Here is a 27,998-nt window from a genome sequence, read left to right as displayed (position 1 = left end):
CGCCCGCAAACAGATATTCATGGGTGTCCGGACAAGCGCAAAGAAAAAAAAAAAAAATTAATTTTTCACATTTACTCCGAAGGGACTTGATGCAAGTTAGTATACAAACTTTCAAAACAACTTCAAATAGGCGCGGCGGTGACACTCACTATCAATTTCACCAGCCTTGACTTCGTCACTAACTTCCTTGGGGCTTCGTCCATCGACCTGGCAGCCAACAGAGAAAGCAGTGCCCAAGATCTCAAGGACGGTACCCCTGAGCTCCTTGGCGAAGCTGCGAGACTTCATGATACGAGCAATCTCAATGATCTCATCGAGAGGGATAGACTTGGAGTGTTTGATGTTCTTCTCCTTCTTGCGGTCCCGAGGAGGTTCCTTGAGGGCCTTGATGACAAGGGACGAAGCTGAGGGGACGACAGAGATCGCAGCTTGACGGTTCTGGGATGGTAAGCTTCACGGTGACGCGAAGACCTTTCTGTGATAACCCAAAGCGTTAGCGGCGGTTATCGTCTTCCATTTTTGTTTTTGCGTCGAGTTTTGAATATCCATGTGCCGCAACGGGGATTTGTCTGAACGTACCCAGTCGCCAGTGGCCTTGGCGATATCTTCACCAATCTTCTTGGGAGAGAGACCAAGAGGACCAATCTTGGGAGCAAGAGCGGATTGCGCTCCAACCTCACCACCTGTGGTTCGCAGGTGGCTATTGCCTCGTTAGTATCCAGGTCGAAATCCACTCAAGAGGACAGATGAACTTACATGACTTTCACCTCACTGGGATCGAACTTGGGAGCTATGCAAAACAGACCAGTCAGCCGCCATTGTTGTGACACTCAAGAAGACGATACTTACGCATGGCGAGTGCGAAAGGTGGTCAATCTTCCTTGGTGCTTGAGGTTTGTTGAAGTTGGTTGAGGAAAGGAGAAAAGCCGCCGACGACGATCCTCGTTAAAACTACTTCGTAAGCGAACTTGCAATAAGCTAGGGCAAGGTATATCACGTGATTATTTTTACTGGCCGGAAAATCGTTGCACCGCATGCTGATTTTGGGCATCTACGGAATACCCCAGGCGCCAACCTGACATGCTCAAGAAATGAAAAAGCCTGGACAGTATAACTAGGATTTCATACGGAGTACATAGTAAGATGATATACCTATTAGGTAAAACTCTGCTAATTGCTTATCAACCGCCTCAATTGGTGCCCGACACCGCTAGCCTATTGAATTCGTTAGTTACTCTCCATTTACACGAACGAGAGTGTGTTCTTACTTCATTAAGTGTTCCATAAAGGTTTGGAGGGAAACGTCGTCAGTAAAGATGGTTTGACCAGATTGGGTACCACCATAACCGCCACTGGAGTGAGTTGTAGACGGGTTAAGTTTCGACAGAAGGAACCGAGCTTGGGAGCCTCCGGCATCACAGATAATGAATCGCGGGAGCGGAAAACGGTCTTGAATGAGTTCCTGTGAGATTGTTAGAACTACAGCAGCAGATTATATTGCTTTGAATGCGCCATACCCTGGCATCTTCTTTCGGTTGTTCTAGGACACTTCTGAAATTCTCGTAACCCTCTTGGTCTTGGTACCCTGCTTTTCTCCATGCCGCCATTGTTTCGTCGTGGAAGATAAAATTGTGGAAAAATGTGTCGAGAAGAAGCATATGAGCTGCTGATAGAGCGATCACGAGTGCAGCTGAGCACATCTGTCAGCGATAGAGTCTAGGTGGGTGATCATGATTAACGCATCATTAACGGACTCATGATCAAACATGCCGGTAAATGTGGTCTCGTCTGAGGAATTGCTGAAGACTTGCAAGAATTGACTCCTTCGAAGATGGAACATAAACTGTGGATAGAGGGTGAAATTCTTCTCCAATCGGAATGAGGTTGGATCATCTTTTCTGTAATCTGCGAAGCGAGAGCAGAGTCTTATCAGCATCCGGTCAACCCATCTAAGAACATCCGGTCCATCGTCAACATCAGCCTTGAACACAGCGATACGAGCCATCAAAACAGCGGCAGCCTCTTGATCGAACGATTGGGCAAGGGCGGAGTCCCCTGCGGGGCTACTCAATGGCCTAGCAACAGTGGTGACTCGGAGGTGGTATTGCCCAGAAGAATGTTGGTAATATGTCAAGAATTGCATCATCGCCTTGTGTGGCGCTTGTTGCATGGGCGCAGGACCTCCCTGATTCGCAATCTCAAAGTAGATACCGTAACTTGCGGCTGGGTCAATTCCACACATCTTCCAGGAGCAAGTATTACCGATTCCACATTCCGTCTCGCCAACAGAGCTTGATTTCTTGTTCAATGAGACGGCGTGTCCAATCAAGCCTGTAATCTTAAGCTCCTTTGTCGTAAGAACCTCCAATGCCGCATTGAAACCCATCACGAGGTTATCGTTTTGGTCTCTATCAAAGACACGTACAAATGATTGCTTGAATTGTGACGAAGTGAAGGCATCTGTTAAAACCATGTGGCCACCGGTCGAATTTACCAGGCCCTTCATTTCAAGGAGGCCGACTTGATCAAGGGACCCAATGAAAATGTCAACAACGTGACCGTTGTGAGAGACACGTTTAGCTAGGGAATCGTAGAACTACTACATGTCAGCCGTCATTATCTATCGAAAGCATCGGATGACGTACCTTGACTGCTTTCTTGTAGTACTTGACATTGTCACGATCGATATCATGATGAGAACGCATAGGCTCCCTCAATTGCGGTCCTACTACCAAGCCTGGGCCTTCGGTGGCGGGACCACTGGTGAAGAGCATAATGCGGCCGCCTGCATTTTGGAATGAGGTTTCCATCAGACCAATTGCGACACTAAGAGCCACACCGGTACAACGCAGGGGACGCCTATCATTCGCAACAGGCCATGGGTCCTGTTGAAGCTGTTCGAGCACATTGGTAATCTGGAAATCGGCTTGTTGTACGGGAAGTAAGAAACGTGCTGCTGGCGAAACTGGTGGGGCGATTTTGCCAGGCTGCTGTGGTGGTACTGGTCCGCGAAGGCCAGGTGCGAGAAGGCCAAGCATCTCTTGAATTTGCTTCGCGGTGTAGTCCTTGCTGCCTCTAAATACATAGGACTTTGCGCATTCCGTGTAGCCGAGCTCATGAACTTGTGCCTGTTCAAAGTCAACAGAGTGTACTCGCATAAAGACCTGGGTGACTTTACCATAGTTCCGAAAGTGATAAGGCCAACAAGCGCGTTCGGCGGCAGCAATGACAAGCTCATGACAAGAGAGTCTTTGACAGCCTTCAAAGCATCATCTTCTTGGCAGGTATCCACGACGAATAGGAAAATGGGGGGAGCGGGCGCGGGACGTGCTAGCTGATATTCGATGGTTGTGCTCTGGGGATGCAGCTCTGGCGGGATCGCATTTTCCGTAATATCCTTATAGTGTGGAGGAAGAGGGTTGCGCTGGAGACAGAACGGACATATCCAAATGCGCGCACGGATATCGACATTACTATAACAAATTAGTGGGCTGCCCTGGTCGATGTTCGCGAAGGGCAATCACATACGCATATGGATTGAGGACCGCCCTACAGGGTTGCTTGCAAGTCACCGGCTCATATTGTAGCAATGGAGAATCCGTTCTCTCTTTCAAGGGCGTGTAGATGGCTCCGATTGGTACGACGAGTCGGGATGCTTCCTGTCTCGCTCCATTAGCAACGGAGTCCGGGGGATCCAATTCGGAGGCTTTCATACCATGCGTGTGCTTGGAAAAGTATTCCAGCTCAGCCGGATCCCATCTCTATCCTCAATCTCACTCCATTGGTCCTTCAACGCTTCGTAATCCATGGTGAAATCGCGGATGGATCGAGTTCACTGAGATGCCAGTGAGAAGAGATGCGAAAAATCCCAAAACAATATCAGCACAGGCTGGCCTGGAACATAATCTCCTCAAGCAGCGTGGATAACGGGTTTGCGTCAATGGCCGAGGGTGCAACGACAGTGTGGTGGACCGTCATGCGGTTCATGAGGTCAACCTGGAGGGATGAAGCCAGGTTGCAGGATTTGTGGTCGCTCTGGTCCGCCGTAGCACACGCTAGTGCAGGCTTTAAAAACTCCAACTTGAACCCTCGATCACTTTTTTCCTTTCTCTTTTTCTTCTTCATCTACATTTTAACAACGCCGATTACTGATATCAGCTCCCGTCTTTTCTTATGACGTTGCTGTTTTCGCGTTCGGCGTAGATAAAAGTACTACCCATCGCTGGGCACCTGGTTTTGAAAGCTCATTCTGATGCTTTACGATGGATCGGGAATCAGCCGCGGTAACAGAAAGCGATTCGTTCGACTGTGAGTGGAGGCCTGTTCTATCTCTACGAGTGTGCGAATTGACTTGAATCGAGATATAACGAAAGAATTTCACCAAGGATACTTGGCCCGCAATGCGACACCGACTCGATTAGTTACAGGATGCAATTTGATATTCTCCCTAACGCCCGACCTTCGGATATATCTACTAACAAAACGCCTATTGACTCCCTAAAAAGTAGAAGACTGCCATCATGCCATCAATAAGCCGTACGATCATAACCATATCACTATGTTGTCATTTCCACATCTGCCTTCGACAGCTTCCCCAGATTTTTCAACTGGTAACTTCGCTTGAAATATGTGTTGGGATGGACAATCGTGTCAAGGTCAGCTTGATTCATTATCCCTTCATCCTTCGCTTTTTTCAAGTCATCCTTGTGCACGTATTCGAAAACACGATTGCAAGCAATATGATACCGCGTTTTTGCCACATCTTCTCGAACGCCTTGTAATGTTTCCCTATCGTTCACCCCGGTAGCTTGAAGTAGTGATATCAGGTTGTCGACTGAAAAGTGACGGTATGGGCACCCATGAGTTTGCCCAGCGCCCGGAGCATTATCGGTGAGGATCTTTTGACACGAATATGGAGGATAACCTCTCCCTCGCCGATTGGCATCACCCCCAACATCGCCATAGGCATGTCGAACATTATACCTGTATTTTGAGTTGAACTCATCATCGTTAATGTTTCTGAAGGATTGTCGCCAAAATATTAAACAGTCCTCAAGCGATAGCCCGATTCCTTTCAGGAACAGCGTGTATTGAAGTCGGCCGAAATGTTTGAGATGCGCATTCTTCCGTAACTGCATATGTAGGTTTCGCATGCACAAAGGGAAGTGACGAGATAATGCGTCGACGGAAGCAGCATTAATCGCAGCTCCAGGAACCGCACCTTCGCCATCGGTGTATGAAGTATCCGACGTTCCAAAGTTCTTCGAGAGGTGGTCAAGGATCGGGATGAGGCGATCGTCCTCATCCAGGCGCGGTAAAGCGCGACTAGTGAACTTTTGAGATCAGTAGAAGCACCAATTTAGGAGAAAGCGGTTCATATTAGACCAACCTCAAGCGCCTTTTCCAGCCTAGCATTAAATTCGGCAAGAATCATGCTTAGTTGCTCCCGGAGCGGAACATATGCCTTGCCCTTCTTGACAAGTATTCCTTTGCGTTCAACCAATTCCGGCACCCTTTCCCAGTCTACCTTGAACCATCCTTCGTCATCAGTCCGTTTCAACCCAGGAGTTGCATTGAGAAGGCTTTCTCCCAATTCTTGCTTCTCTTCGTCGGCGAGTATATCCCAGTCAAAGTTGAGACTTTCCACAAAGGCCCGGCGCTCCTTCGAGTCATCTTGCTGGAAGCGAAACTTGAAAAGCATTGCCTCAAGCCGAACGAATCGTCGTCTCAGGTCCTCGGTCGATGAAAAAGCCAGACGCAGTATAAAATGGGAGTAGTGATCTTTTTGTCTCTCATCTTTCAGCCTTTGGTCTACACCCGAGCTAGAAGCTGTGTTTGAATGGAGAGGGAGGAACTTTTGGAGAAGAGGCGTGATATGTGCGGCGGTTTCTGCTGGAGTCTTGTTTCGATAGGAGCATGCTTCCAGCTCCGAAAGAACTGCGAGTTATGAGCCCTAGATTAACCAGTCACAAGTTGCAGCAGGTAGTCACGTACTTCTCAGGCGATCGATCGCCCATTGTTCGAATTGTTCAAGAGTGATTTCAGCGGTCGGTGGGATCTCATAGAAGTTAAGCCGGTGAACATATTCCTGCTGCTTATAAGTTGGGGTAGCGAATTGTTTCCGTTTATAATCAAGGCCAGCACGCCGCTTTGTATCGATCCGACTCTTATCGTATTGAAACATCTTGCCAAACGTCGATGCAGCAGGCTGTTGATGTTGCCGGCCCGGAGGTGTTGCTCAATTTCAATTAAGCGAACGACGCGTCGCGACGCGATGCCTAAACGCTCGGTCACGTGGTGGGGTGATCGTCAAGTTGTTGATTCCTGAGACAACTTGCGATAAAACTCATTCGAATATTGATAGATTATTGCCTTTTGCTATTGAGGCATTGGCTTACTAGCTTCTTAGAACCCGCTTGGTTAGTCTACATGTATGCAAGAGTTCCTGCAGTCGAGAGTATCTATGCTTCGCTCAAACATAAAACTAGATCCCAATGAACTAGTTTTGCATCCAAGACCAGAATACGGTCTTCGTCCATAAGACGTAACAGTCCCTTTTCAGTAATCCAAATTATCAAACACGGAGCAAGGGCTGGCTTAAGTCTCTTATCTGCTTATCCACGAGCAGCAAGGAATCCCTCATCCACCAAGGGTGAAATGTAGACCTCTTGCACAGCTTAAAAGTGCTTCATCCTGTACCTATTGGAAGGTAAGTGTCGAATGTCGCGGGACACAGGCCCTCTATATTCCTGATCTTTTGTGGAAATTGGAAATCGATATATTATGGATCGTTTTGCATCATTCATCTCTTTCGAATCATCAACCACACCGCAGGACACACCTTTTGATCACTAACTTGCGTATTTTCTCCAGGTGGTGATATTCGTCGTGTTTCGTTTCCGGGGGAGCGATTTGGCACTTCAAAGAAAGGAAGATGCCATGTCGTCGCTGTTGATTGGATGTCGGCAATATTCAGAACAACATCTGCTCGAGTTAACTGGACGCGAAGTTCCCCGATCAAGAAAGAGCGTTGAGTAAACTAGCCGGTGGGCCTCCTGTGTCAGTAAGCTCAGGTAGCGGTTTCTCATAGTCTTCAGCTGGCATCTCTTCACCGTCATCAGAATCTATCCGCTGGGAGTCACCTTGCTCGTAATTAAGCCAGGAGTATCGATTGAATCCCATATTTCAAACAGGAGTATTATCAAGCGCGTTTCGAGCATTATCAACTAAATCGTCATATCACCTTAATGGAAATTGGCGGTACTAGACAGGGTGGCATTGAAACCGGACAGGGCTGACCATCTTGCCTGATAACAGTGCCAATTATTGGCAGCATGAGGCAAGACATAGTCTGCTCTTCCGAAAGCCGGAATATCGCGGGTACTGTAAAGAGATCGTTTTTTGAACGTAAATCTTCAGGCAGCAAACGCCGTGAGTGATAAGCCAAGATTTTCACCTCCATATGCAAAGCCGCATTTCCAGAAGTAGTTCCAATCCGAGGGTTATTTGATGAGACGCGGTTTTTGCCATCTCCTTCCCAAGGCGAAGGCAACACTCGACATTGATGCGAGACTGCACATCCATCCCATGACTTCCGTGTGTTCCATCGCAGATAGCTCAGTGGATTCGTGCACCAATCTTTGCTTTCAATCCCTCAAGGATATTGCCTCGGTTCGTCAGAAAACCCCAGCTCTTCCCATTTCCGGCGACCTGAGGCAATATCGTCATTCTTTGTCCAGCGGGGAAGACTTGGTTGAGCCATCATATCCACCCATCGGATTCTGTAAAAAGTGCTAAATAATAGCTGCAAAACCAGCAGGAACTTGGAAGTGGGAACGCGCTTCCACGAGGGTTCAAGAGTTGTGCATAGAATATTCCTTTGATTAGCTGTTCAACGGTCAACGTGAATTTGTTTCCGATCGGCTCTCCCGCGCCGAAGTCGGCAATGCCAAGCCGTGTGCCTGAGTGGATCCCTGTCCTTCACGTGAAACTCTGTCGTGCACGGTTCGCAGGCTGACTCATCCGGCGCATTTCGCCCGGGCTATCTTCGTGATTCTTGATCGCGGACTGAAGGACTTTCCATTGTTCACCAGATGATTATATATAGTATCTTGCTTCCCCCCGCAATCTCGTAGTCGAGATTATTCGTTGGACTTTCCTCGGGCCCAGTTTTGGCCATGGAGTCAAGATGATTTAGCTCACATCCCTCGTCCGTTTCCTGCCGTCTCTCGCCTCCGCTCCCCCGAATCATAACGCCTCTTTCCACCACAACTCATAATCCGCGACAGATCAAGCACTCCAGCTATTACAATCTAAAATGACAGTTCTCACCAGGAAACTGAAGAAAGCTGCTCGGATTATTCTAGTTGGCGCACCTGGTGTTGGGAAAGGTACCCAAACCGAAAGACTGATCAAGAGATTTCCCCAATTGGCCTCCATAAGCTCGGGAGATCTGCTGCGGGATCATGTCCGTAATAAGACGCCGTTAGGTTTGTATATCAGTTTCTGGTTTCCTATGCCTGCTCTGGAATGGGGCTAATACACCGTATATAGGCGTTCAAGCGCAGTCCGCCATCGAAGCCGGGAAGCTCGTCCCAGATGCAATGATACTGGATTTGATATCCTCCGAACTCGTATCCAAAGGCTGGCTTTCCAAGCCCACCCCATCAGCATCCCCATCGACAAAAGCGGCGGGACTGAACCCTTCTGCGTCTTTCATACTCGACGGGTTTCCCCGAACGGCGACACAGGCATCCAGCCTGGAGAGCTTAGTCCCTATCAATCTCGTTGTACACCTCCTTACACCGCCCGCCGTTATAATATCTCGAATCGCATCTCGATGGGTTCACCCAGCTTCGGGTCGGGTATATAACACAAGTTTCAATGCGCCAAAGGTACCCGGGAAGGATGATATAACCGGAGAACCTCTGGTTCAAAGACAAGATGATTCGGTTGATGTTTGGAAACAAAGGCTGAAGAAGTTTGAGGAGACCAGCCGGTCGTTACTCAATCACTACGAGAAGCAGGGATGCTTGTGGCGGGTTGAGGGCGACACCAGTGATGAAATCAGCCCGAAGCTCTTCGCTGAGATTGAAAGAAGATTCGGTTGACAGTTTCTTTCGAGGGGATTTGTATAATTTATAAGTTTACTTTCAAAAGTGCCGTTCGAATTACTGGCTAGGTTAGTATCGGATATCGGTATAGTCCAGTGTCGGCGTTGAATGAGAGGCTTTGGGCACTTCGTTGCTTTTTGGATATGTACAGAACTACCACTTATTGAAATTTATGAACGTAACCAACCGTAAATATTTCCCTGATATTGAAAATGATTCAGACCAGGTTACAGTTCATATCATCAAACATAGCCAAATCATCGCCGTGTCATAAAGTCGTATACAGACGGGTATCAGCCCAACTTTGAAAGTCGAAGAGGAACTCCACCAACTCCATAGCTTGCTTAGTCCAGAGCGCCCATTTCAAACAACAAGACGGGGGTAGTCAAAGGTAGTAAATCTTCACTTCCTTTGCGCTTCCTCCGCAGCCATCCTCGTCTTAAACTCCCGAGGACTCTCCCACTTCTCCTTCTTCTTCCCCTTCAAACCCTCCCACAGCCCTAGCCCCCGTCTTTTCGCCCAAGCCTCCGCATCACGATACTTCCTCTCCAACTCCGCCCCACCAAACTCCACGCCCGTTTTCGCCTCGTAGACCGTCGCCCAGCCCTGCTTCAGCATCTGCAGTCCTACATCCTGCTTAAACAGGAGCCAGCGACGGACGTACACGGTGGCCACCACGCGGCCATACTGGTCGGGACGGTAGAGAAAAGCTCGTACGCGCCGATTGAGGAGGTAGTTTGTCAACCAGGTATGTGCCTCGTGGGAGTACGGCTGGGCCGGGCGGCCGAAATGAGGGAGCTCAGGAGCGTCGATACCGGCGAGGCGGATATGGATCTGTTTAGGTAGAACGAAGGTTAGAACGGATAGTATTCTTCGATAAAAAAGGGACCTTTCTAAACAGACACGGAGCCTAAACAAAGGGGGTAAAACCATACAGTCCTATTCCGCAATTCATTCTTCCCGGTTGGTACTTTTCGCAGCCACTCCCATCCACCCAACCTACCACCCGGGGTGTGGTACAGGCGAAAATTGTCACCGTCCCCAACGCTCGTCACCTTGCCCAGTAAACTCCGTCGTCTGAAGTATGAGGGAGAGATGTAACCCGCCTCCGGTATCCTCCGGAGATACTTGCGGTGAATGTGAACACAGAGCAGGATCCCGCCCGTCAGTAGCGCAGTGGGAATGATGGTCTTCGGCTCAGTGAATTGCTTCCAGTCCGTCGCATTGAGTGAGGAATTCCAGTCTCTGCTAGACTGAGCATTAGATATTGTGGGCTCCGGGGCCGCTTGACCTGGAGCTGGGGTGTGGTCCTGGTGCGCTTCGCGGCGCTGCGGTTTTATGGGCCGAGGGTGGGCGTTGGGGCTGGCATCGTGGGAGTCATTCTGCGGTGGTGACGCCCAGAACAGCCATCTCATGACTGGCTTGGGGCTCTGATGCAAATTGCTCGTTATTGTATAGGATTGTCCTCTTGCTCGATGTTGAACTTGGTGTTGCGAGTTGGAGTGTAGTAATGTTTGCTTTGTATCGTGGTGCGAACCCTGCCCAAAGCTCTGGCTAACTCAATCTCCTGCCATACAAGGGAAAGGTTAGTCCGACTCTACTAGCGCAACACGGGAGTAGAGGTTTGAGAGGTCTATTTGCATTGTTATAGTCTTCTATTTAAGGACCATAATACATATACATAGATTCTGCTTTTTCGGTCCAACTCCGCTGTTCAAAAATTTCGAATACCGCCAGACATGTCTGATAGATGCAGATAGGCCAAACATCTTATATACACTGAAAAGAACGAGCAACCTGAATACACAGACACCAGGGCGCTTTGGAGCAAGATCCTCCTTCCAACCAGGGACATCACTTGGATTTAGCAGCCGTCTATTTCGTCGTGAGTGGCAGAGAGCCTTTTGCCTTTTCCGAGGCGGCATTAGCCAATTCTTTAAGCTTATTCTTTTTCGCCTTTTGAAGATAGGCGAAGAATACAAGGAATAGTAGCTCGATTCTAAAGTCGTATAGGTTAGTTAATGCGTTCTATGAGCGAGGGGAGCCATTACCTTTCTTTGGTCATCATCAGCAAACCTTGGACCAAAACTCCTTTGACGATTTGAGGTCCGATTCCTTTGAATAGAGCTAGAAGACCTTCATGTTCAATGATGTACGCCATAACTTCGCCGAAAGTCTTGAAAGGTTTTCCTTCCCTTGATGGAGGCGGGCGAGACTGCAAGCCAACCTTTGCAACAATCAATGGCTGGGTCGCAATGGTAGCAAGTGACTTCGATAACGCTCCCAAAACTATGCGATATATTAGCTGAGTTGCCTATCAGGTGTAATGGAAATTACGCACCGAAAGCTTCCCACGGCCGCAAGTTTGCTTTGCCGGGGAATATGACATCCCTCAGCCTTTGATAGGCGCCGTACGTGATTGCAGGATTTACAACAAGGACGAGACTGGCTTTCAGGCCTCTCCATAATCCACTCCAGCCGTCTTCGCTATTAATAACTTCTTTTCCAGTTTCCATAAAAGCTTTCTTTTCGCCTCTCTTTTGCGTCTGTTGTCTTGTCGTAATGACAGAGACTGGTATGGTAAAGACTTGGGCGATAGCTCCTGCGATCGCACCCAAGGATAGTTCAATGGCGGTATTTGGGGGATGAGGAAGGCTTGATTTCATATAGAGGGTTCGCACGATTGAATACCAGTAGAAATACGCAAAATTAGTCGACGCCACGCCAACAAGGGAGCCATGAATCCCGGAATATAGGCCTTCGATGCCTTCGTGGGCAACTATCTTCTTAATCGCATCAATCGTGGAGTCGTAGTGTTGATGGTCATCGTGGTTGGCATTTCCATTCGTCAACTTCGTAGATTTTACTTGGACTTGCAAGCGAGTTTTCACACTGTCACACATCATGTCAACCGGTGTTGGGCCTCAGCATTGGATGTTGGACTTTTGCTCACATATCCAGAGGATACACAATAGCATTTGCTAGAACGGCGCCAGCCGCACCAGCGACAGCACTCTCCCATGGCGCCAGCCGCGCCTTTGATTGCCCAGACATCCGGTGAATTTGCTGTTGTTATTGCGTTGTTTTGTCCTGCGATAGGAAGTGCGATAAACGGCACGGAGACGTGTGTGAGAGGACTATGACCGAATCTCGTTTATCGCAACGGACTTCTCAACCAGGCGCGAGGGATTCACTATACGGGTGGAGGGAGTCGAGTGCAAGTATACAGACAATATAGACGAGAGATCACTGCTAGTGAAAAAGGGAAGATTCCGTCGGCAAATGTCCAGATGGCGAAGCCCCAAGCAGCAGCGAGATGACGGTGGGATCAACGGAAACCTTGAAGTCGGCGTTGAGCCGAGGCATCACCGCCTGCCGGGAATCAACCGCCAGCGACGCCGTGCGAGGAGTCTCTCTTCGAGAGTCAGTCACAAATACTGCACACTGTGGTCAGCAGGTCGTAGCGTTTCGAAAGCGCCGACTCGAAGGGAAGAGTTAATCGCATCGACAGGCCTTGTTGAACTTCGACGTGCAGCTAACTCCGCAGGCCCGGGTTGGGGGACGAACAGCCAGTCACGATCACCTCGGGTGTCGGGGCTTCTGGTGCCTGAGTTATCAACCTAGCTCACTCCTTGATCATTCGCATCCATCCATCCCCACCAACCAACTAACTAGTTAACCAGCTAACTGAAGAAGCAACAAACGGACGAACAGAACCTTCAATCCCATAAGCGCGCCGCGCTTGGCTAGTTAGCGGTGGGAACCTCGACACCGAGGAAAGAAGTCTGATTTCAACGACAGTCCGACTGCCAGCCATGTCCCAGTTACAGGAGGCAAAGTCCAAGGCCCTGGTACGATCGATCGTGCATTTAGTCGCTCGAGGTGCTTCTGTTCTCACTAACCCCTCACCTTCAGCAAGCTGGGAAAGATGTCCTAACCGCAACCACTCATAGTGAGGCTTTAGACGCCGCGATCAAGGCAGCTGAGCATTATATGCATGCTCTTAAGCTAGCTACAGACTCCAAGGAAAAAGCATCACTCGATGCCAATTGCAAGAAGTATATTGCGTTTGCTGAACAAATTAAATTTTCCGGGGGAGGCAGTCGAGGACAGGCCAATGCTCCGCAGAAAAGGGAGCCGGTCTCGACACGCACACTCTCTAATCGCGAACAGATTATATTGCTGGAAAACTCGAAGCTGAACGGTTGTGTATTCCCCCCTTGGTCAGCACAACCTGACCCGGAAGAGTTTGAGCTTGATGAAGAGGGTGAGCCTTTTACGTGAGCATCCTGCGTATGTGTTAGACCCCAACAACCAGTACTAATCGTACTAGGGACTGCACTGAGCTTAACCTTTCCAAATCGCAGCGGGAGATATTCAATGGCTGGAAACGGCCCTTTGAACTTGGTTTACAGAGCCTTGAGGGCGACCGAAACCTGACTATGGTCAGCGAGAAGCCAATGGACCTGGTTCAAGATGTGACAACAGATTGCTCCGTTGTTGCAAGTCTATGCGCTGGAGATTCTCGAGACGCCCGCGGCTATTCTCAGGTATTCTTCTCCAAGCCGCAGAACATCTTTATTTATGCTAACTGACTTCTCTCAGTTGGTTTCGACTGTGAAAATGTATCCTCGTAACTTGGATACATACCTACCCCAAATATCACCCTCCGGCAAGTACGTATTTCGTATGCACTTTAATGGATGTTATCGAAAGGTGGTCATCGACGACCGCCTGCCGTCGTCAAAATCATCTAGGTCTCTTTACGTTATTGACAGGAACAGCCCTACGTTAATTTGGCCAGCGCTGGTCGAAAAGGCCTATCTAAAAGTGAGAGGCGGCTATAACTTCCCAGGTAGCAATTCCGGGACAGATATGTGGATTCTTACTGGGTGGATACCTGAACAGATCTTCCTACATCACGATGGAATAACCTCTAACCAGCTCTGGGATCGGCTGTACAACTCATTCCACGCAGCCGATGTACTATTGACGATTGGTACCGGGAAACTGACAATGAGAGAAGAGAGAGAACTTGGCCTGATTGGCCTCCATGATTATGCCATTTTAGACATGAAAGACAGAGACGGGAAACGGCAATTGTTAATCAAGAATCCCTGGGCGGGAGGCGCTGTATGGACAGGTATCAGCGGGACCTCTGCTATCTCCGCATTGCAGGAAATGGAGTCTGAGTTCGGGCCCCCTCAGCGATCTCCACTCTCCCCTGGAACGTTCTGGATGGATTGTGATGAAATGCTTCAAAACTTTGAAAACCTTTATCTCAACTGGAACCCATGCCTTTTCAAGTATCGGCAAGATATCCACTTTGGATGGAACCTGTCAACTGTATCCTCAGTTGCTGGATGTTTCACAGAGAATCCACAATTCGCGGTGACAAGCAAATCTGGCGGTAAAGTATGGCTCTTATTGAGCAAACATTTTAAGACCGGAGAGTCTTCGCAAGCCGTTAATCAACTTTTAGATTCGGAAGTTGATGAACCCGGTTTTATTAGCATGTACTTGTTTGATAAACACGGGCAAAGAGTATATCTGAGTGATGGTGCCATTCAACGAAGCCCATATGTTGATTCTCCAAACACTTTGCTACGTCTGGAGATGCCTGCAAATACCACATATACTGCTGTCGTTGCGGAACAGTCACTTCACCGTTCAAATCACAGCTTCTCTCTCTCCGGGTTCTCTATATCGCCCTTGAGCATCGCACCTGCCACAGAGAAGTACGCACATGTGAGGAGGTTTCAAGCAGCGTGGACATTGTCTACAGCAGGGGGCAATGCTGAATCTGAAAGGTACCCCTCAAATCCTCAATTCAAACTGAAAATAGTGGAAGACTGTGATGTTGCCGTTTTGCTGGAGACGGAAAATACTGAACTAGCGACCCATGTGAAAATTTTCTGGTCGAATGGTGAAAGGGTATCCGAAGTTCGCTCGCGGGATATTGTGTGCGATAGTGGTGACTATCGCCGCGGGTTTGCATTGGCTGAAGGGGACGCAATGATTAAAGGAACGTATACACTCGTTTGCTCAACATTTGCACCCGACCAGTTGGGTAAATTCACCCTCCGGGTCTCGTCGACTCAGCCATGCGAAGTGAAACCGTTACCAAGAGAAGGAGCAGGGCGTCTGGTCATGAGTACTGGCCTTGGGACTTTCTCCCCCGGAACCGATCGGATTCTCACTCCGATCACTGCATTGCGGCTTTCTCGGCTCAAGCTGATCGCTCGGCGCAAGGGCTCATGGATTGGGAATCGAGTGGTAGCGCCGTCTCCTATCCTCATGACGCTTGAACTAGGGCAGGGACCATACAAAGAGATTCTCGCCGCCTCGGGTGGTGGAGACTTTAGTGATACGAATACCGGGGCTCGGATTGAAAGAGTTGATTTACACCCAGATATGGGAGATAACGGGGGTATCTGGCTGGTTGTAGAACGCGTTGGAGGACCGGGAGGACAGGTAACGGATCATATTGAAGTAGAAATCCTATCAGAGGAACGGGTTGAAGTCGGTGCTTGGGGCGTTGGGGATGGCTGACTTTCCACTGTGACTCGACATAAACTGGACTTGTGGTTAAGAGTGAATGGAATTCCTATTTTAATGCCTGACGCTTAAATATAAGGAGCTAGAAGTGTATGCAGTACTTGATTCATTGTTACTACGGAGTTAGAAGGGTCTCAGGCTCTAAGCAAAGGCGCAAAAAAGCCTCAGATAGGTCCCAGTGTTTCTCGTGAAAGAGTCGAGTAGGGATGATAGGCTCCCTAACTGAGGATAATATGGAAAACATTTCTCCTTGACATATCATGATTTGTTTGCTTCATGTACTCCGTTCTCTAGTCAACTAACTCAAACAGCGAGTCTGATGACTAAGCAGCAACCTGAGGTCGGTGGGGGGACATGATATCACTCTCGAGCCTCCAACAGCTCCGCAGCTCAGCTCAGCAGCAGGCCCTTGATTGACAATTCAATACGTTTAATATATACTATCTCAGAAGCTCATTGCTGCAGCAGACAGCTTCACCACCACCATAATGCCAACTAACATCCCAGAGAAATTGAAAGCCGCCGATATAACTCGATTTGCCACTCGAGCTCATCAGGTCGAGAAGATAAAGCCAGTGATATGGTATTGGTGTATGAGCGCGATGACCAGCATCCAAAGCGAGAAACGAGCTGATTGACCGTCTTTGCAGGCAATTACTGGATCGTCAACCAAATACTATCAAAGAATCTTCACCAGTCCGATGAGGAATGTCTGAAATTCACGACTGGCCTGATGGACAAATTGGAGCAGGTTAGAGATTAGCCCCTCACCTCTGCTAGGAATTGACTTTGCCGTTCTGTTCAAAATCAGGGAAATTAATTGCTAATTTCGTCACCCTGCCTTTTCTTTGTTGTTTTCTCGGAGTAGTTCAAGGCTCAACATGCAGATGATGATTCCGTCACCGATGATACGGCTGGTCAGGCATATGTTGAACAGTTTGGGTTAGAGACATTTCACCGGGCAGACAACGCTGTGCGAGCAAATAAGGCGTCATTGTATGGGTTATACTCTTCCCACGCTTGCGCTAGGCTGATTACTTTGATCTAGGCAAACTGCAGACACGTTTCAAGCGGCGGCGACTTTCTTAGAACTCGGTCAGATATGGGGACAAATTGATCCCGAGACCGCCGCGAAGATCAAATTTGCCAAGTTCCACGCTTTACGAATTGCAAAGGCTGTTAAGGCGGGTGAGGACCCGAATCTCTCAAATCCAGCAGCAGAAGGGAGAGAAAACGAAGACACGGTTCCAATGGAGTCGAACACACCCAGCATTGAGGTCCCTGACAATTCCGGGATGCCGGCACCCAGGAGGTTGCGGCAGCCTTCAGTGGAGGAAGTCCCCGATGATTTTGACAGCGTTCAACGGAGATTAGCGGCCCAGTCGTCCGCGGATGAATCCATCCACCCGTCGAGGTCATCGTCCAGGGCTCCTCCACATCCAGAAAATCAGCGCCAACCGCCCAGTGCACCTACGAGTAATATTCCAAGTCCCTCTATACCAGGTATGATGGACCTTGATGGAGACCTGCGTCAGAGGCCGTCGCATCTCTCTCAAGCCACCATTCCCGACCTACCAGCAGCACCATCGGACTTCCCACCGGGCTCACCCACTTCAGGCATGGGAACGCCGACGCATCTAGGCGCACCACCAAACGCTTTCCCCTCGCTCAACACGTTTCAATCGTTCCCGCCCCCTGCAGTAGCTTCCCAAGAGCCCCCGCGAGCCGCGTCCCCAAAGGATTTTGAGAGAATTGCACATGCAAGAAAGCCATCAATAACTCCGTCTACGGTCCCCCCACCACCGAAACCAGTGCAGCCCATGCCGTCATATGGTGCGACCACCGGAAACTCCGTCGTTGATGAAGACGCCATGGCACAGGCGCAAAAGCATGCGAGATGGGCGGTATCGGCGTTGAATTTTGATGACGTGAACACAGCGGTCAAGGAGCTGAGGAATGCTTTGCGCTTGTTGAACGCGAAATGAAATGGAATGATTGAAGCTGCGATGGCGTCATCGTTTTCTGGGTCGGTAATTCCAAAAAAGAAAAACATAAATAAAAAACGTGTCCAAAGGACAAATCAGCAGCTGCAATTTTCTGCTCTTCTAGCTAATTATGCAGGAGTTCTAGAATGAGAAGGCCATTCGTGTTGGAAATTGTGCCGTCAGGTCAAAGCCATCATGTTGCATTTGACATATTACTTTTCCGCTGGTGCAAGTGGCGGGCTAGAAGCAACCCGCCCTGACGCATTGCCGGATAGATTCCCTGGTTCCCGCGGGAAGGAACACGCTTCTGACTGGGATATCATGGCCGGAACGGGGGACGGGTTAATTCACCAGCAGCTCTGGATGTCCCCGGGGCAAGGGATGTCAACCGTTGCAACGTGCACGGCTTCCATGTGGTTTGCAAGGATTCGAGGAATTTGTAACATACATAAGGTGTTTGGACTTTCTGAACTTTCTCCGATTTCCTAATCTATATACTCCGTATACGGAGCGCATACTGTCGTATATCCCCGTAGGGAATGCATGAATGAAAGCTTTTTGTGCGGATGGATCTCGAAAGAAGGGCCCAATTGCTGATAGTAGTTGATTCGAAACTATGGAACCCCATTCCATCCTGAAAGCCCGCCGTGATCCGAAGAGTTTTTTCTTTTTCTATTGATCCTCGGTTGGCGCGCCGGCCCTTCGTATAACGAACTACTGAGAGAGCGAGAAGCTCCAAGAGAAGCCCACCAAACTTATCAGCATATGCACCCGGAACCATCCCAGTCACTCGGCTAGTCCTGTTTCCTCCATTCCAACCGCATTCTGTCGTCATCGCAGGTTCAACAACCCCGTGTTGCCAATCTCGCTACCGGGAATATTCACGGCGCCACAAGCTCGATTGGTGGGAGAAAAAAAGGGAAGAACCTGCCAACGTGGCTGTTGCATGCAGCTCATAAGGCTAGTGTGGGAAAAATATGTAGAGTTGAGGAACCCGCATGTTTTGTTCCTGGTGGAAAGAAATGCTTGACGTATGTTGATATACATGAGAGAGACTTGTTCCAGCTTGCTCCGTAGATCCGAGGTTTCCAATGGATGGGGGGCGGTCTGATTCCTGTTTTGCATCAGAGAAGAAACAGACGGGGCTGTGATAGTTTTTGGGATCTACAGAGTACAAGTAACTACACCCATATAACTACATGATTTGGCCTCCCAGCCTTGTGGTTGCAGCCCGTTTTCCGAGCAAAACTGCCACCTTCACGGCAGATACGACGATTAAGGCGTCCAAGACACGTGGGAACGGCTTCCAGGATGTCACGACTTGGCAAGAGATCTGATCGCTAGGAAATAAATTATAACTCAACGGATGCAGGTTGCGCTCCAATATCCAGGCGGTCTCTGCTATGTATTATGGCCCGGGTTGGATCAGTGGCTGCTGCACTGTGAAATGAGGAATCGCGCAAAGCCTTTTCTGACAGAACCATCATATTGCTTTTGCTCCTTCACATCAACCATCCGGTTAGAGTTCGACGCGGGAAGGTTCCATGGAAATCAGTTGCCCATCCCCAGAGTCCTAGACTTAAACAGGGCCCCACGACGAAGCGCTGAAGCCGGCTTGTGATCAGACGGGATCGTCAGCAGAGCCCAATCTTCCCACGGCGAACCCGAGCTGGCTGTGCAGCGTGCAATTCCCGAAATCTCAGGAGAGGGCTTTTCACTTTTCTCGCTGGAGAACTGACGCCTTTTGCACTTTGCGCCTCGGGTTGGGGGGGGGGGGGGGGGGGTAAGAAAAAGGTACCCGGGTTCGAGGAATGCGCCACAGGATGTAGGATATGCAGGGCTAAGCTAGTAAGGCAACAAGAGGGAAGACATTCGAAACCACGGCTGTTGATTCGGCTGCCAGAATGGATGGTTTACAGGCATTATGATATTATATTGTGTGCAATCAAGTGCATCTGGGTGAAGGGAAGCGACACCTCCTGGCCACGGAGATTAAACCAGAGTCTGCTCGTCATCGGGTGGCGAGGGCCTCTTGAGATATTACATCGTTCCAGAGTCAACGGGCATTGTCCCCCTTTCTGCTAATTAAAAAGGCGACTGGGGTGTCGCACAGACAACGCGCTGGGAGCCAGATGTGCCGGCTGTTGAGCTGCCAGACACACACCACCGTTGAGATTCCCTCATGCTGTGGCGCTCGTTTCCAGGAATCAACTCTGCAGGCAGAGCAGATGACAATCTCGTACCCAGCGCCAGTCGACTAGTCATACGAGTTAACTGGTTAGTGTATGCGACTAAAGGCAGGCGGCGCATCGCGAAGTGGGCTTGATTCACTTGAAAATAAATAATTCCTCCGTGGCCGGTTTTCCCCTCCCTTCTTCAGATCTCCGTCTGGTTTCTCTGTCTTCTCGCGGATATTCGCTTCCTCTCCCTCTCAGAATCGTCCCTGTTGTTCTCGTCGTTGCACAGGGCGTCCTTGCATTAATTTCACCAAGCGGAAATGCATTAAAACTCTTCCGTTGGCCGGGTTTCACATTCGAAGCATTGCCCTCTCGTCCTGCCCTTTCACCAAACCGTCCACGGCAGCGCAGGACTAAATAAAGCTCCTTCGTTTCGATTGCAACCTCTTTGAATTCGCGATCAACAAATCACGGCTGCCTGGCAAGACAGATTCTCGTCCAACCGCCTGTTTCCTTTCGCCGCGCTCTTCGGGCTCGTCTCGCTCTTCGTACACGATGGCTGGGTCGCAGAAGCCCTCTGTGTTGATTATTGGAGGTCTAGGTACTTGAAAATGCCCCATGCCACTGGTTTCATTGCGAGCAATGGATGCTAATCCGACTGATTTGGTGTTCAACAAGGCTTCGTCGGCCGCCATCTCGCACTCTACATCCACGATAACAAACTTGCATCCGAGGTTCGAATAGTGGATAAATTGCTCCCTCAGCTGGCCTGGCTGGCTCCCGAGTTCAGCGAGGCATGTTCGCAAGACAAATTCGTGCAGGCTGATGCAAGCCGTGAACGTGTGTTCCCCACAGTCTCCCCGTGCAAGCATGCTGCGCTTATACTAACCCTTAACTTTAAATTCCTGCAGAATCCTTCCCTCGTATTTTTGACCGGCCCAATGGAGGGCAGTTTGACTACGTGATTGATTGCGGGGGTGAAACTCGGTTTTCCGAGTCTGATGATGTATACCGCATTCGTACCTATGCGCCGTCCCTTGCGATTGGGAAGGAATGTGCCCGACGGGGAATTCGCGTGCTTATCCAATGTTCCACCGCGACCGTATACAAGCCTGACTCAAAACCACACAAAGAAACGGACAAGGCGAAACCTTCTTTTAAGATCTCAAAATGGAAGCTCACGCTAGAAGAGGACTTGAAGAAGATTCCTGGCTTGAATCTTTGCATACTACGATTTCCCCGAATATATGGCGAATACGATACGGGATTTTTAACACCTGCGATCTGTCTTGGAAGGGTGCATAAGGAGCTTGAGAAACCCATGACCTTCCTATATTCCAAAGATCAAGTTATGAACACGGTATATGTGAAAGATGCAGTGCGTGCTCTTTGGACTGCAGCAGAATGGCGAGCCACCAAGGGCCCTGTTGCGAATAATGAAGATCCTCCGTTCCCCATCACATTTAACATTGTCGACCACAACAATACGAAAAAGGGTGATTTAGCCAATGCCCTGACGAAAACATTTGGCATCGAATGCGAATTCCTGGGAACATTGATGACCCAATTTGCCAAGCTCAACCAAGACGAGATCGTTGACGAAATGAACGAAGAGAGTCTGGAAACATGGTCTGATCTGCTCAATGCAAAAGGCATCGCACGGCCGGGGCCCATTAGCCCGTTCTTGGATAGGGAGCTACTCAGAGACGTGGATCTTTCTGTTGACGGTTCTTTGTTTGAACAAACCACTGGCTTTACATACCAAACTCCAACCCTACCCGAGAACTGGCTAGAAACAATCATCAGAAGTTACGACCGGATGAATTGGTGGCCCTGATTCTCGACCCACGCCCGTTTCAAGCCTGAGCCTTGGGAATGAATATAAGGCGTTACTGACAGTTTTTGCAAGTGGTTTACAAATCTCAATTTTGCATGGGGGAGAGTGTCTAAGCATATTGTTTCCTTGATATGGAGCAAATTCCGGTTAAATTTTGTTTCATCTTGATTTCTTTGAAGATTGATATCTTCTTTTTTTTACCTTTTTTTTTCAATACCCTTGTACCCATAGATTTTTTGGCAGTAATTTATTTCGCTTTTGGTCTCATCTTTGCCTATTACTATCCCTGAATAGGCACAATCCTTGACTATTCAGACTTTCCGGAACAACTAGACCGATGAAAGGTGGCAAAACAGTGTTCCTTTTAAGCACAGCTATCATAGGCATCTTTTTCACTAGTTGATACAAGCTCAAAGTCCTCTTGTGAAATCACTTGCTTGCCTGGTAGTAGACTTAAGCATCATACTACATTATGCCTTTCTTGTAACAGTCATAAGTATGATCTATCGCGGGAGCTAGCTGACCTAGTTATGTCAACTCAACTTGGACCTAACTTGTTTTATTGGCTAGTACAATTCTTTTGCATTGCACGGAGTGTGCCTGTAATGGCACGCCGTCAACAAGCGGTGAGCACGCAGGAGTTGTTGCTGCCTTCACTAGCGCCAAGTCTCAAGATCATAAGGGGCCTCGAGTGCTTGCAATCTATTTTATCTTACCAAAAATCCATCAAAGAAGCTCAATAGACATGCCAGTCATGTCAACGGTCAAGCCCGCTGATCCCACCAGCGAGCGCTGCCACGAAGCCTATGCTCGCGAGGTCTCGCCCACTACCGCAAAAAGTCGTTGTGATACCCAAGACTCTCGGTCCCCATCACGGACGCAACCCCCTGCTGCGTTGTCCATCTATCAACTTGCTCGTCTGCATTGTCGAGAGCGCCTAATCGTCTACCCTCTCCTCTGGACAGACCGTCATGTCGGGTTGTTACAATGCTCTTTCGAACATCCTTCAATCGCGCCCCCAAGGTCATGGCCGCATACCATCCAAAAAATGCCTGGGGCTTACTCTATCAAATCCCTTTTTAAAGATGACGACGATGATTGGGGACAGCGGGACGTGATAATCGAGGACGTCCTTGCAGGTTTCGAATGCCCATTGACAATTATGTTGGTCTCCCAAGAACTCTTGTCCCAATATTTCCCCTATCTAACTCTGGGACAGTCATGGAAACGATCTCTACTTTTTCTTTGATCGGCGCCGTATCACTCTTCCTTGTCTCCTCTTTTTCCCACAGGGGAGTGACTATGACGACATGTTGTCTGGACGCGTCCCTGCTGTGGTTGCATGCACCGACTGTGCTCGCATCCAAGACCTACGCTATCAGAAGGTATCCTCTTGTGGAGGTAGACGGTATAGCAAATCCACCAGTGCTCTGATCGACCTCAAATTGAAAAAACTCACTCCCTCAAACCCTCTTCAGGATCCGTACATCCTGGCTCTCCTAATTGCTTTGGCCCAGCAGCAGCGGTCCGCTCTGCAGCAAACATGCCCAAAAGAACAAGACATACGTCCTACTTTTTCGGTATTTTCCCATTACCTCCTGGACCTGGTGTTCTCCGCGCTAATAATATCTATTTTCAGTCTCAAGTATTATTGATCGATCCCAGCGACAAGGCAAATATTCACCTCTTCACTGCAGACATCTCCTCCTCATTTCTAGATAAATTCAAATTTCCCTCCATCCCACCTTCCACATCTCCATCGCTGCTTGTCTCCGTCCGGCATATGATGGTCCCCTATAAACCATCGGAAACCTTTCGCTCTCGCATTTTCCCGCTCCTCCTTCCTGGACGCCTGAAGCACGGATGAAGGGATTGAAAGCATCGTTACGCTATTGATCAAGGAGTATGACAAGCTATCTTTAGTTAAAAACGGACAACAATAACAAATGCGACTATGATTGTGGCCTGACTTGACCCGATTGAAGACATTGGGGGATTTCATCTCGGTCATTTTATTTGTGACCGGTCAAGATATCCCTCACATCTATCGTGCTTTCGGCTCCCGTGCGACTTTGAGGAAGCTATCGTCGGGGCATCATTAAAGCCCGGCTGCAATACCAGATTTTCAAAAAGTGGGAAGATACCACATAAACGGTCGATCGTTTGTTGATCGAGTCGAAGGATAGACGCCGGTGGCTACCAGGACAATAGATTCAAAAAAGTAGTTACTAGGAACAAATGAAGGAGAAATATAATCCTGCATATCTTATATACTTGAGGTTCTCCACTGGTTTTATACTGTTACTATCACTTAGAAGATTCCGCCAACGAAACCGTTAGTTAATTGAATATCTAGGCTTGACCTCTCAAAAACCAGGCCCTTGCATCCCTTAACCATCCTTTCTAGGGATGGGCTCTGGGTAACCCCAAACGTGGGCAGTCCCTGGAGAGGTTTAAAAAGCAACCCCTAATTCATCCACAATGTGGACAATGTCGAACCCGAGGATCGCAGAAGATCACTGATAAGACAGCCGGACGCACGGCAATCGCTGGCTAAAAATGCGTAAAGAGATATCGTGGTTCTGCCCTTTCACTAGCTCGACGAAATGTTCTTGAGGCGAAGCGCAAGTGTTGTTTGACAGAAAGGGGGGCCCACGGCCATGCATGGCATAACTAGCTATAAGTGACAAAATCTTCAACTGTCTGGCTTTTTCGCTTCGGCTCCTTCTCCTCCTCAACGAATTCAGCCTCAACACCCGAGGACTCCAAGAACCGGGCAAAATTGTTCGATAAAACGCGCAGCGTCCTCTCGAGGCGCGAGAGAGAAGCAAGGACGACGCGAGTTTCCGGCTCGGGACCGGGGGTACGACGCGGAGTGGCCTGAGAAACGCCTGTCTTGCGAAAGAAGGCATTGATAGCCGAGACCCCCCTCTGTAAACGAGGAAGGATCTCTGAGGTGAGAATACTCAGAGCCGGTAAGATGATCCCTGGTGTGAAATCAGTGAGCCGGTGGCGTCGGTGTTAGGAGCGGCATATCTTGAACCATACCAATCAGTATGCCTCAGGATACTCCGATTGCTATTTTTTGGGGGCCCTCGAAATTGGTAATTTTGTTGGGATCCTTGTGTGGAGCTTTGTACTCTCTTGGAGGTATAAGGAATCATCAAGAGTGCCACCATCATGTCCTTCTTTGAAAGCAATACTGGAATTGATCTTTGGAAACCCATCAGCATTCATTCCTGTTGCAAATGATACACCCAACAGGCTTGGAGCTGCAAGATTGAAACATCCACCAGAGAGCAATCCAATACTTGCCAGTATGTCTTTGAATTTCCTCTGAAGCCAAATATGGTGACCAACCACAAGTGATTCACAGTTGAACCATTATTATGGCAGTTGTTGGTGTTGGCACGGTCAACATCTCCTGGTCACCACCTGAGTACCCCAGCCTGGAGATACTCATAAGGCGTGCTTCACTGTGTAGACAATACCCTCAGACTATGTTGTTGATTTCTGAGATGAGCAAGTTAACTCATGCTCTCATCACTGGATTGACCCTCTCTTCAAGTTTCAATGGACTGTGAACAAGGGAATGAGTTAGGAACTGTTGTCAAATGAATTATGATATGGGTCCACTCATGAGTCACACAAGATACTGTTCAATCATCATTAGTCTCTCCATTTCTTTGGATTCGCACAATTTCCGGAACCGTTTTTGTGAGGTGATGATGGAGCGAGGACAAGTTGGTTTTGCATTTTGAAGATGGATATTAGTTGAGAATTGTAATATGTGGCTATTTTTAAAATAAAGCAGAAAGATGGAGAAGTGGAGGCTCTTTTATGTTTGAGTGATGAAGTAGATCTAATAGATGTATAAGCAGAACAGAAATGAGCTACTAATAATATAGAAATGTAGGGGGAAATGTGATAGAAGTGAGTAGTTATATAGCATATGCTATGAGAGAACAGAGCTCATTGCTGACCTGTGGAAAGATGTGAGCAGTGTTGAGGGATTGTATACAAGTGAGGTGTGTGCTACTAAACCTTTAAGGTCTAAAGAGTTTAACTAATTAATAGTGCTAAAAGGGCCTGGCATGACATTGAGAGTCTGGCTTTAAATCTTTGGAGCTTGCAGAAGGAATTAACTACCGGAGTGACTTGGAATTTGGGGGAGTGAATAAGATAGTCTACAGGAAGTATTTTGGATATGTAGTGATGACACCAGAAAGAGGTTAATGATAGTAGTATAGTACGGAGTGGGCCTTTCTACAATCTAATCATGGTAGCTGAAAGGTCATTCACCATTCAGCTGCTTCACTCTCACTCACAACCTATAGCTGGTTTGTTCCATGGGCTCCACAGAGTTTGCTGTTGTATTTTGTGATATAGTTGAGAAAATGTTGATAACTTGTCACTCGTAAATAGCCACACCTTAGACGTTGCAGCCGGTTGGACACTGAGTAGTCACAGCTGGATAGCTAACCAACAATGAATTGATGAATGTAGTGAAGCTTGAGCCACCCTCTTCCACCTGGCCAACTACAAGGTATGGAGTAGTACTCCCTACCACAATTCAATGTCTTGCTCAGTTTGTGGACTAGCCTGCTGAGTGCCATAGCCGCCATTGGCTGGGAGACAAACTGCGAAGCAGAAAGCGAACCGGCTTGAGGCTGGTTCTTTGGAGAAACCTGAACATATCCAGCATCTCGAACACAGCGTGCCTGGTTAAAATTTGCCCGATATGTGATCTGGCTTTGCAAGAGGTGGCAACAAGGCGAGCTGTTTGAGAAGACTGGGATACAAGTTTGCTTGTTGGCTAAATACAGAACAGAAACTGGACAAGCGATGGCGTAACTGTCAGGGGTATCTCTTTTTTTGGCAGCTGAATATCCACGCTGATGCCATCATTGGGTCGAGGTATCAATCTTCCTACTCACATTGTTGCTGGACTGCCATGCCTAGAGCAAGAGCAGCCAGTTGGCAGGAAGGCCGAGTTCTAGTTCCCCTAATTCCCAGGAATAATATAGATATGAAATAGGGGAAAGTGAACAGCCTGTTTCGAAACGCCAAACCTAACCACTGAGGATTTTTCAATTTGTTTTAGGCAAAAATCGGATGGAGATCATAACAGGATTCAAGGAAAAGTCCACAGGGGAATTATCGTTTGAATTCGATGAGCATAATATCACAAAAATCCTCTTCGACGGGAGATTTTCGACATTACGCGGCGTGGTAGCAGTAACCCTGCGAGGCTCGCTGGAGCGCGTTTCGTCATGGCCGATTCGGGGAGTTGATAAGCGGTTGCTGGCCGAATAATCCCTCTTCAACGTGACAGAATTGACTGGCAAAAGGTCCACCCGGGGGAATGTGGCAAGCGGATGTAAGGAAGTCGACAAGGCGGTTCCTGGAACGCGATGGAACAAGCTGCCGATCACGCAGCGGCTGCGCGACAGGGGACGCGCTGACTAAGCGCACCGTGGACATGAACGCTCCAGCCTCCAGGACGGTTGAACCAATGTATCCTCGTCTATGCGCTGGGTTTGACGGCTATCCGCCATCGATGGCGTCAAATGGCCGATGCCATTGGCATATGGATTCCTAAGCTTCCGGTCGTCGGAGCTTGAATTCGCAATAATGGCCCACGTTCTCAATCCCATCTTTGCCTTCTCTGGCAGTGGGTCTGTAGCCCTATGTTCCTAGGGTCCTAGGATGATGCCCGGAAGGTGCTGAAAATAATGTTTCTTCCTGCTTGCTGCTTTGGCCTTTTATCGAAAGCAGACGAGAATGTCCTGCGGGCCCACTGCTGTTGCTGTCATCAGTCAGAGATACCCAGTTCAGGAGTGGAGAATGGGCTTGTTCGAACAACCTGATATCACAGGAACATATTAGCAAGATGCCCAATTGCCGATCAGCGGGCATGCCATTTGAGAGGTACAGATAATGGTCTCGAATAGGAGGCCTGCAGCTGTCTGCTGCGATCGGCAACTTCCTCGAGTGGCTTTGGTTCTGTTTCCATTCTTCTATGGTTAGGAAAGGTTATATCCAGTACGCGTGTTTGCACGTGGGTGGATAGGGTACCAGCTTGATAGGGGCAACATGAAGACCTCTATCACCGCAACATATAAAACCGCCCCGGACCCCTCGAGTACACCATGTGCGTTTTTTCGGATTTGTTATTAGCCGGAAGGTGCGTACTTTTCTTCTTCTTATAGAGGGAATTGCGGAACTCCTACAATGGTGAGCGCTGAGGTTCATCTCAGGAATCAATGGTCAGTTTAAACCAACCCTGATAGTGAGTGCAGATTTTACTCATATTGACTTGATTGGC

At 48.6% G+C, this 27,998-nt stretch overlaps 10 protein-coding genes across 10 annotated transcripts; 5 read left to right on the top strand and 5 right to left on the bottom strand.

Annotated features, from left to right (window-relative positions):
• Nucleotides 1–71: 71 nt before the first annotated feature.
• On the bottom strand, nucleotides 72–3,808 carry UREG_06707 (60S ribosomal protein L12; the record flags this gene model as incomplete). Its single annotated transcript, XM_002583694.1, has 11 exons — nucleotides 72–85; nucleotides 150–438; nucleotides 580–700; nucleotides 850–978; nucleotides 1,269–1,462; nucleotides 1,518–1,690; nucleotides 1,822–2,596; nucleotides 2,646–3,128; nucleotides 3,179–3,473; nucleotides 3,529–3,659; nucleotides 3,716–3,808. 11 exons carry the CDS (start codon nucleotides 3,806–3,808, stop codon nucleotides 72–74), a joined length of 2,697 nt encoding a protein of 898 aa, XP_002583740.1.
• A 748-nt stretch (nucleotides 3,809–4,556) lies between these two features.
• UREG_06706 (uncharacterized protein) lies at nucleotides 4,557–6,184 on the bottom strand (the record flags this gene model as incomplete). The annotated part of the gene is made up of 3 exons (XM_002583693.1): nucleotides 4,557–5,333; nucleotides 5,390–5,937; nucleotides 5,995–6,184. The coding sequence occupies 3 exons, from the start codon at nucleotides 6,182–6,184 to the stop codon at nucleotides 4,557–4,559; spliced, it is 1,515 nt and encodes a 504-aa protein (XP_002583739.1).
• Nucleotides 6,185–8,317: 2,133 nt separating this feature from the next.
• UREG_06705 (adenylate kinase 2) lies at nucleotides 8,318–9,110 on the top strand (the record flags this gene model as incomplete). The annotated part of the gene is made up of 2 exons (XM_002583692.1): nucleotides 8,318–8,489; nucleotides 8,554–9,110. The coding sequence occupies 2 exons, from the start codon at nucleotides 8,318–8,320 to the stop codon at nucleotides 9,108–9,110; spliced, it is 729 nt and encodes a 242-aa protein (XP_002583738.1).
• A 405-nt stretch (nucleotides 9,111–9,515) lies between these two features.
• On the bottom strand, nucleotides 9,516–10,528 carry UREG_06704 (uncharacterized protein; the record flags this gene model as incomplete). Its single annotated transcript, XM_002583691.1, has 2 exons — nucleotides 9,516–9,947; nucleotides 10,049–10,528. 2 exons carry the CDS (start codon nucleotides 10,526–10,528, stop codon nucleotides 9,516–9,518), a joined length of 912 nt encoding a protein of 303 aa, XP_002583737.1.
• Nucleotides 10,529–11,160: 632 nt separating this feature from the next.
• On the bottom strand, nucleotides 11,161–12,016 carry UREG_06703 (uncharacterized protein; the record flags this gene model as incomplete). Its single annotated transcript, XM_002583690.1, has 2 exons — nucleotides 11,161–11,402; nucleotides 11,455–12,016. The coding sequence occupies 2 exons, from the start codon at nucleotides 12,014–12,016 to the stop codon at nucleotides 11,161–11,163; spliced, it is 804 nt and encodes a 267-aa protein (XP_002583736.1).
• Nucleotides 12,017–12,928: 912 nt separating this feature from the next.
• On the top strand, nucleotides 12,929–15,665 carry UREG_06702 (PALB protein; the record flags this gene model as incomplete). The annotated part of the gene is made up of 4 exons (XM_002583689.1): nucleotides 12,929–12,964; nucleotides 13,029–13,393; nucleotides 13,447–13,663; nucleotides 13,719–15,665. 4 exons carry the CDS (start codon nucleotides 12,929–12,931, stop codon nucleotides 15,663–15,665), a joined length of 2,565 nt encoding a protein of 854 aa, XP_002583735.1.
• Nucleotides 15,666–16,379: 714 nt separating this feature from the next.
• On the top strand, nucleotides 16,380–17,656 carry UREG_06701 (uncharacterized protein; the record flags this gene model as incomplete). Its single annotated transcript, XM_002583688.1, has 3 exons — nucleotides 16,380–16,422; nucleotides 16,559–16,667; nucleotides 16,720–17,656. 3 exons carry the CDS (start codon nucleotides 16,380–16,382, stop codon nucleotides 17,654–17,656), a joined length of 1,089 nt encoding a protein of 362 aa, XP_002583734.1.
• A 2,732-nt stretch (nucleotides 17,657–20,388) lies between these two features.
• UREG_06700 (uncharacterized protein) lies at nucleotides 20,389–21,670 on the top strand (the record flags this gene model as incomplete). Its single annotated transcript, XM_002583687.1, has 3 exons — nucleotides 20,389–20,434; nucleotides 20,512–20,673; nucleotides 20,745–21,670. 3 exons carry the CDS (start codon nucleotides 20,389–20,391, stop codon nucleotides 21,668–21,670), a joined length of 1,134 nt encoding a protein of 377 aa, XP_002583733.1.
• Nucleotides 21,671–22,424: 754 nt separating this feature from the next.
• Nucleotides 22,425–23,537, top strand: UREG_06699 (uncharacterized protein; the record flags this gene model as incomplete). The annotated part of the gene is made up of 3 exons (XM_002583686.1): nucleotides 22,425–22,834; nucleotides 22,890–23,250; nucleotides 23,310–23,537. 3 exons carry the CDS (start codon nucleotides 22,425–22,427, stop codon nucleotides 23,535–23,537), a joined length of 999 nt encoding a protein of 332 aa, XP_002583732.1.
• Nucleotides 23,538–26,760: 3,223 nt separating this feature from the next.
• UREG_06698 (uncharacterized protein) lies at nucleotides 26,761–27,327 on the bottom strand (the record flags this gene model as incomplete). The annotated part of the gene is made up of 2 exons (XM_002583685.1): nucleotides 26,761–27,094; nucleotides 27,146–27,327. 2 exons carry the CDS (start codon nucleotides 27,325–27,327, stop codon nucleotides 26,761–26,763), a joined length of 516 nt encoding a protein of 171 aa, XP_002583731.1.
• Between the last annotated feature and the right edge of the window lie 671 nt (nucleotides 27,328–27,998).

Source organism: Uncinocarpus reesii, genomic scaffold, assembly GCF_000003515.1.
Source record: "Uncinocarpus reesii 1704 scaffold_4 genomic scaffold, whole genome shotgun sequence".
In the NCBI taxonomy this organism is placed as follows: domain Eukaryota; kingdom Fungi; phylum Ascomycota; class Eurotiomycetes; order Onygenales; family Onygenaceae; genus Uncinocarpus; species Uncinocarpus reesii.
The sequence above is the reverse complement of the archived record's forward strand: the minus strand, read 5'-3'. Positions and strand labels throughout refer to the sequence as shown.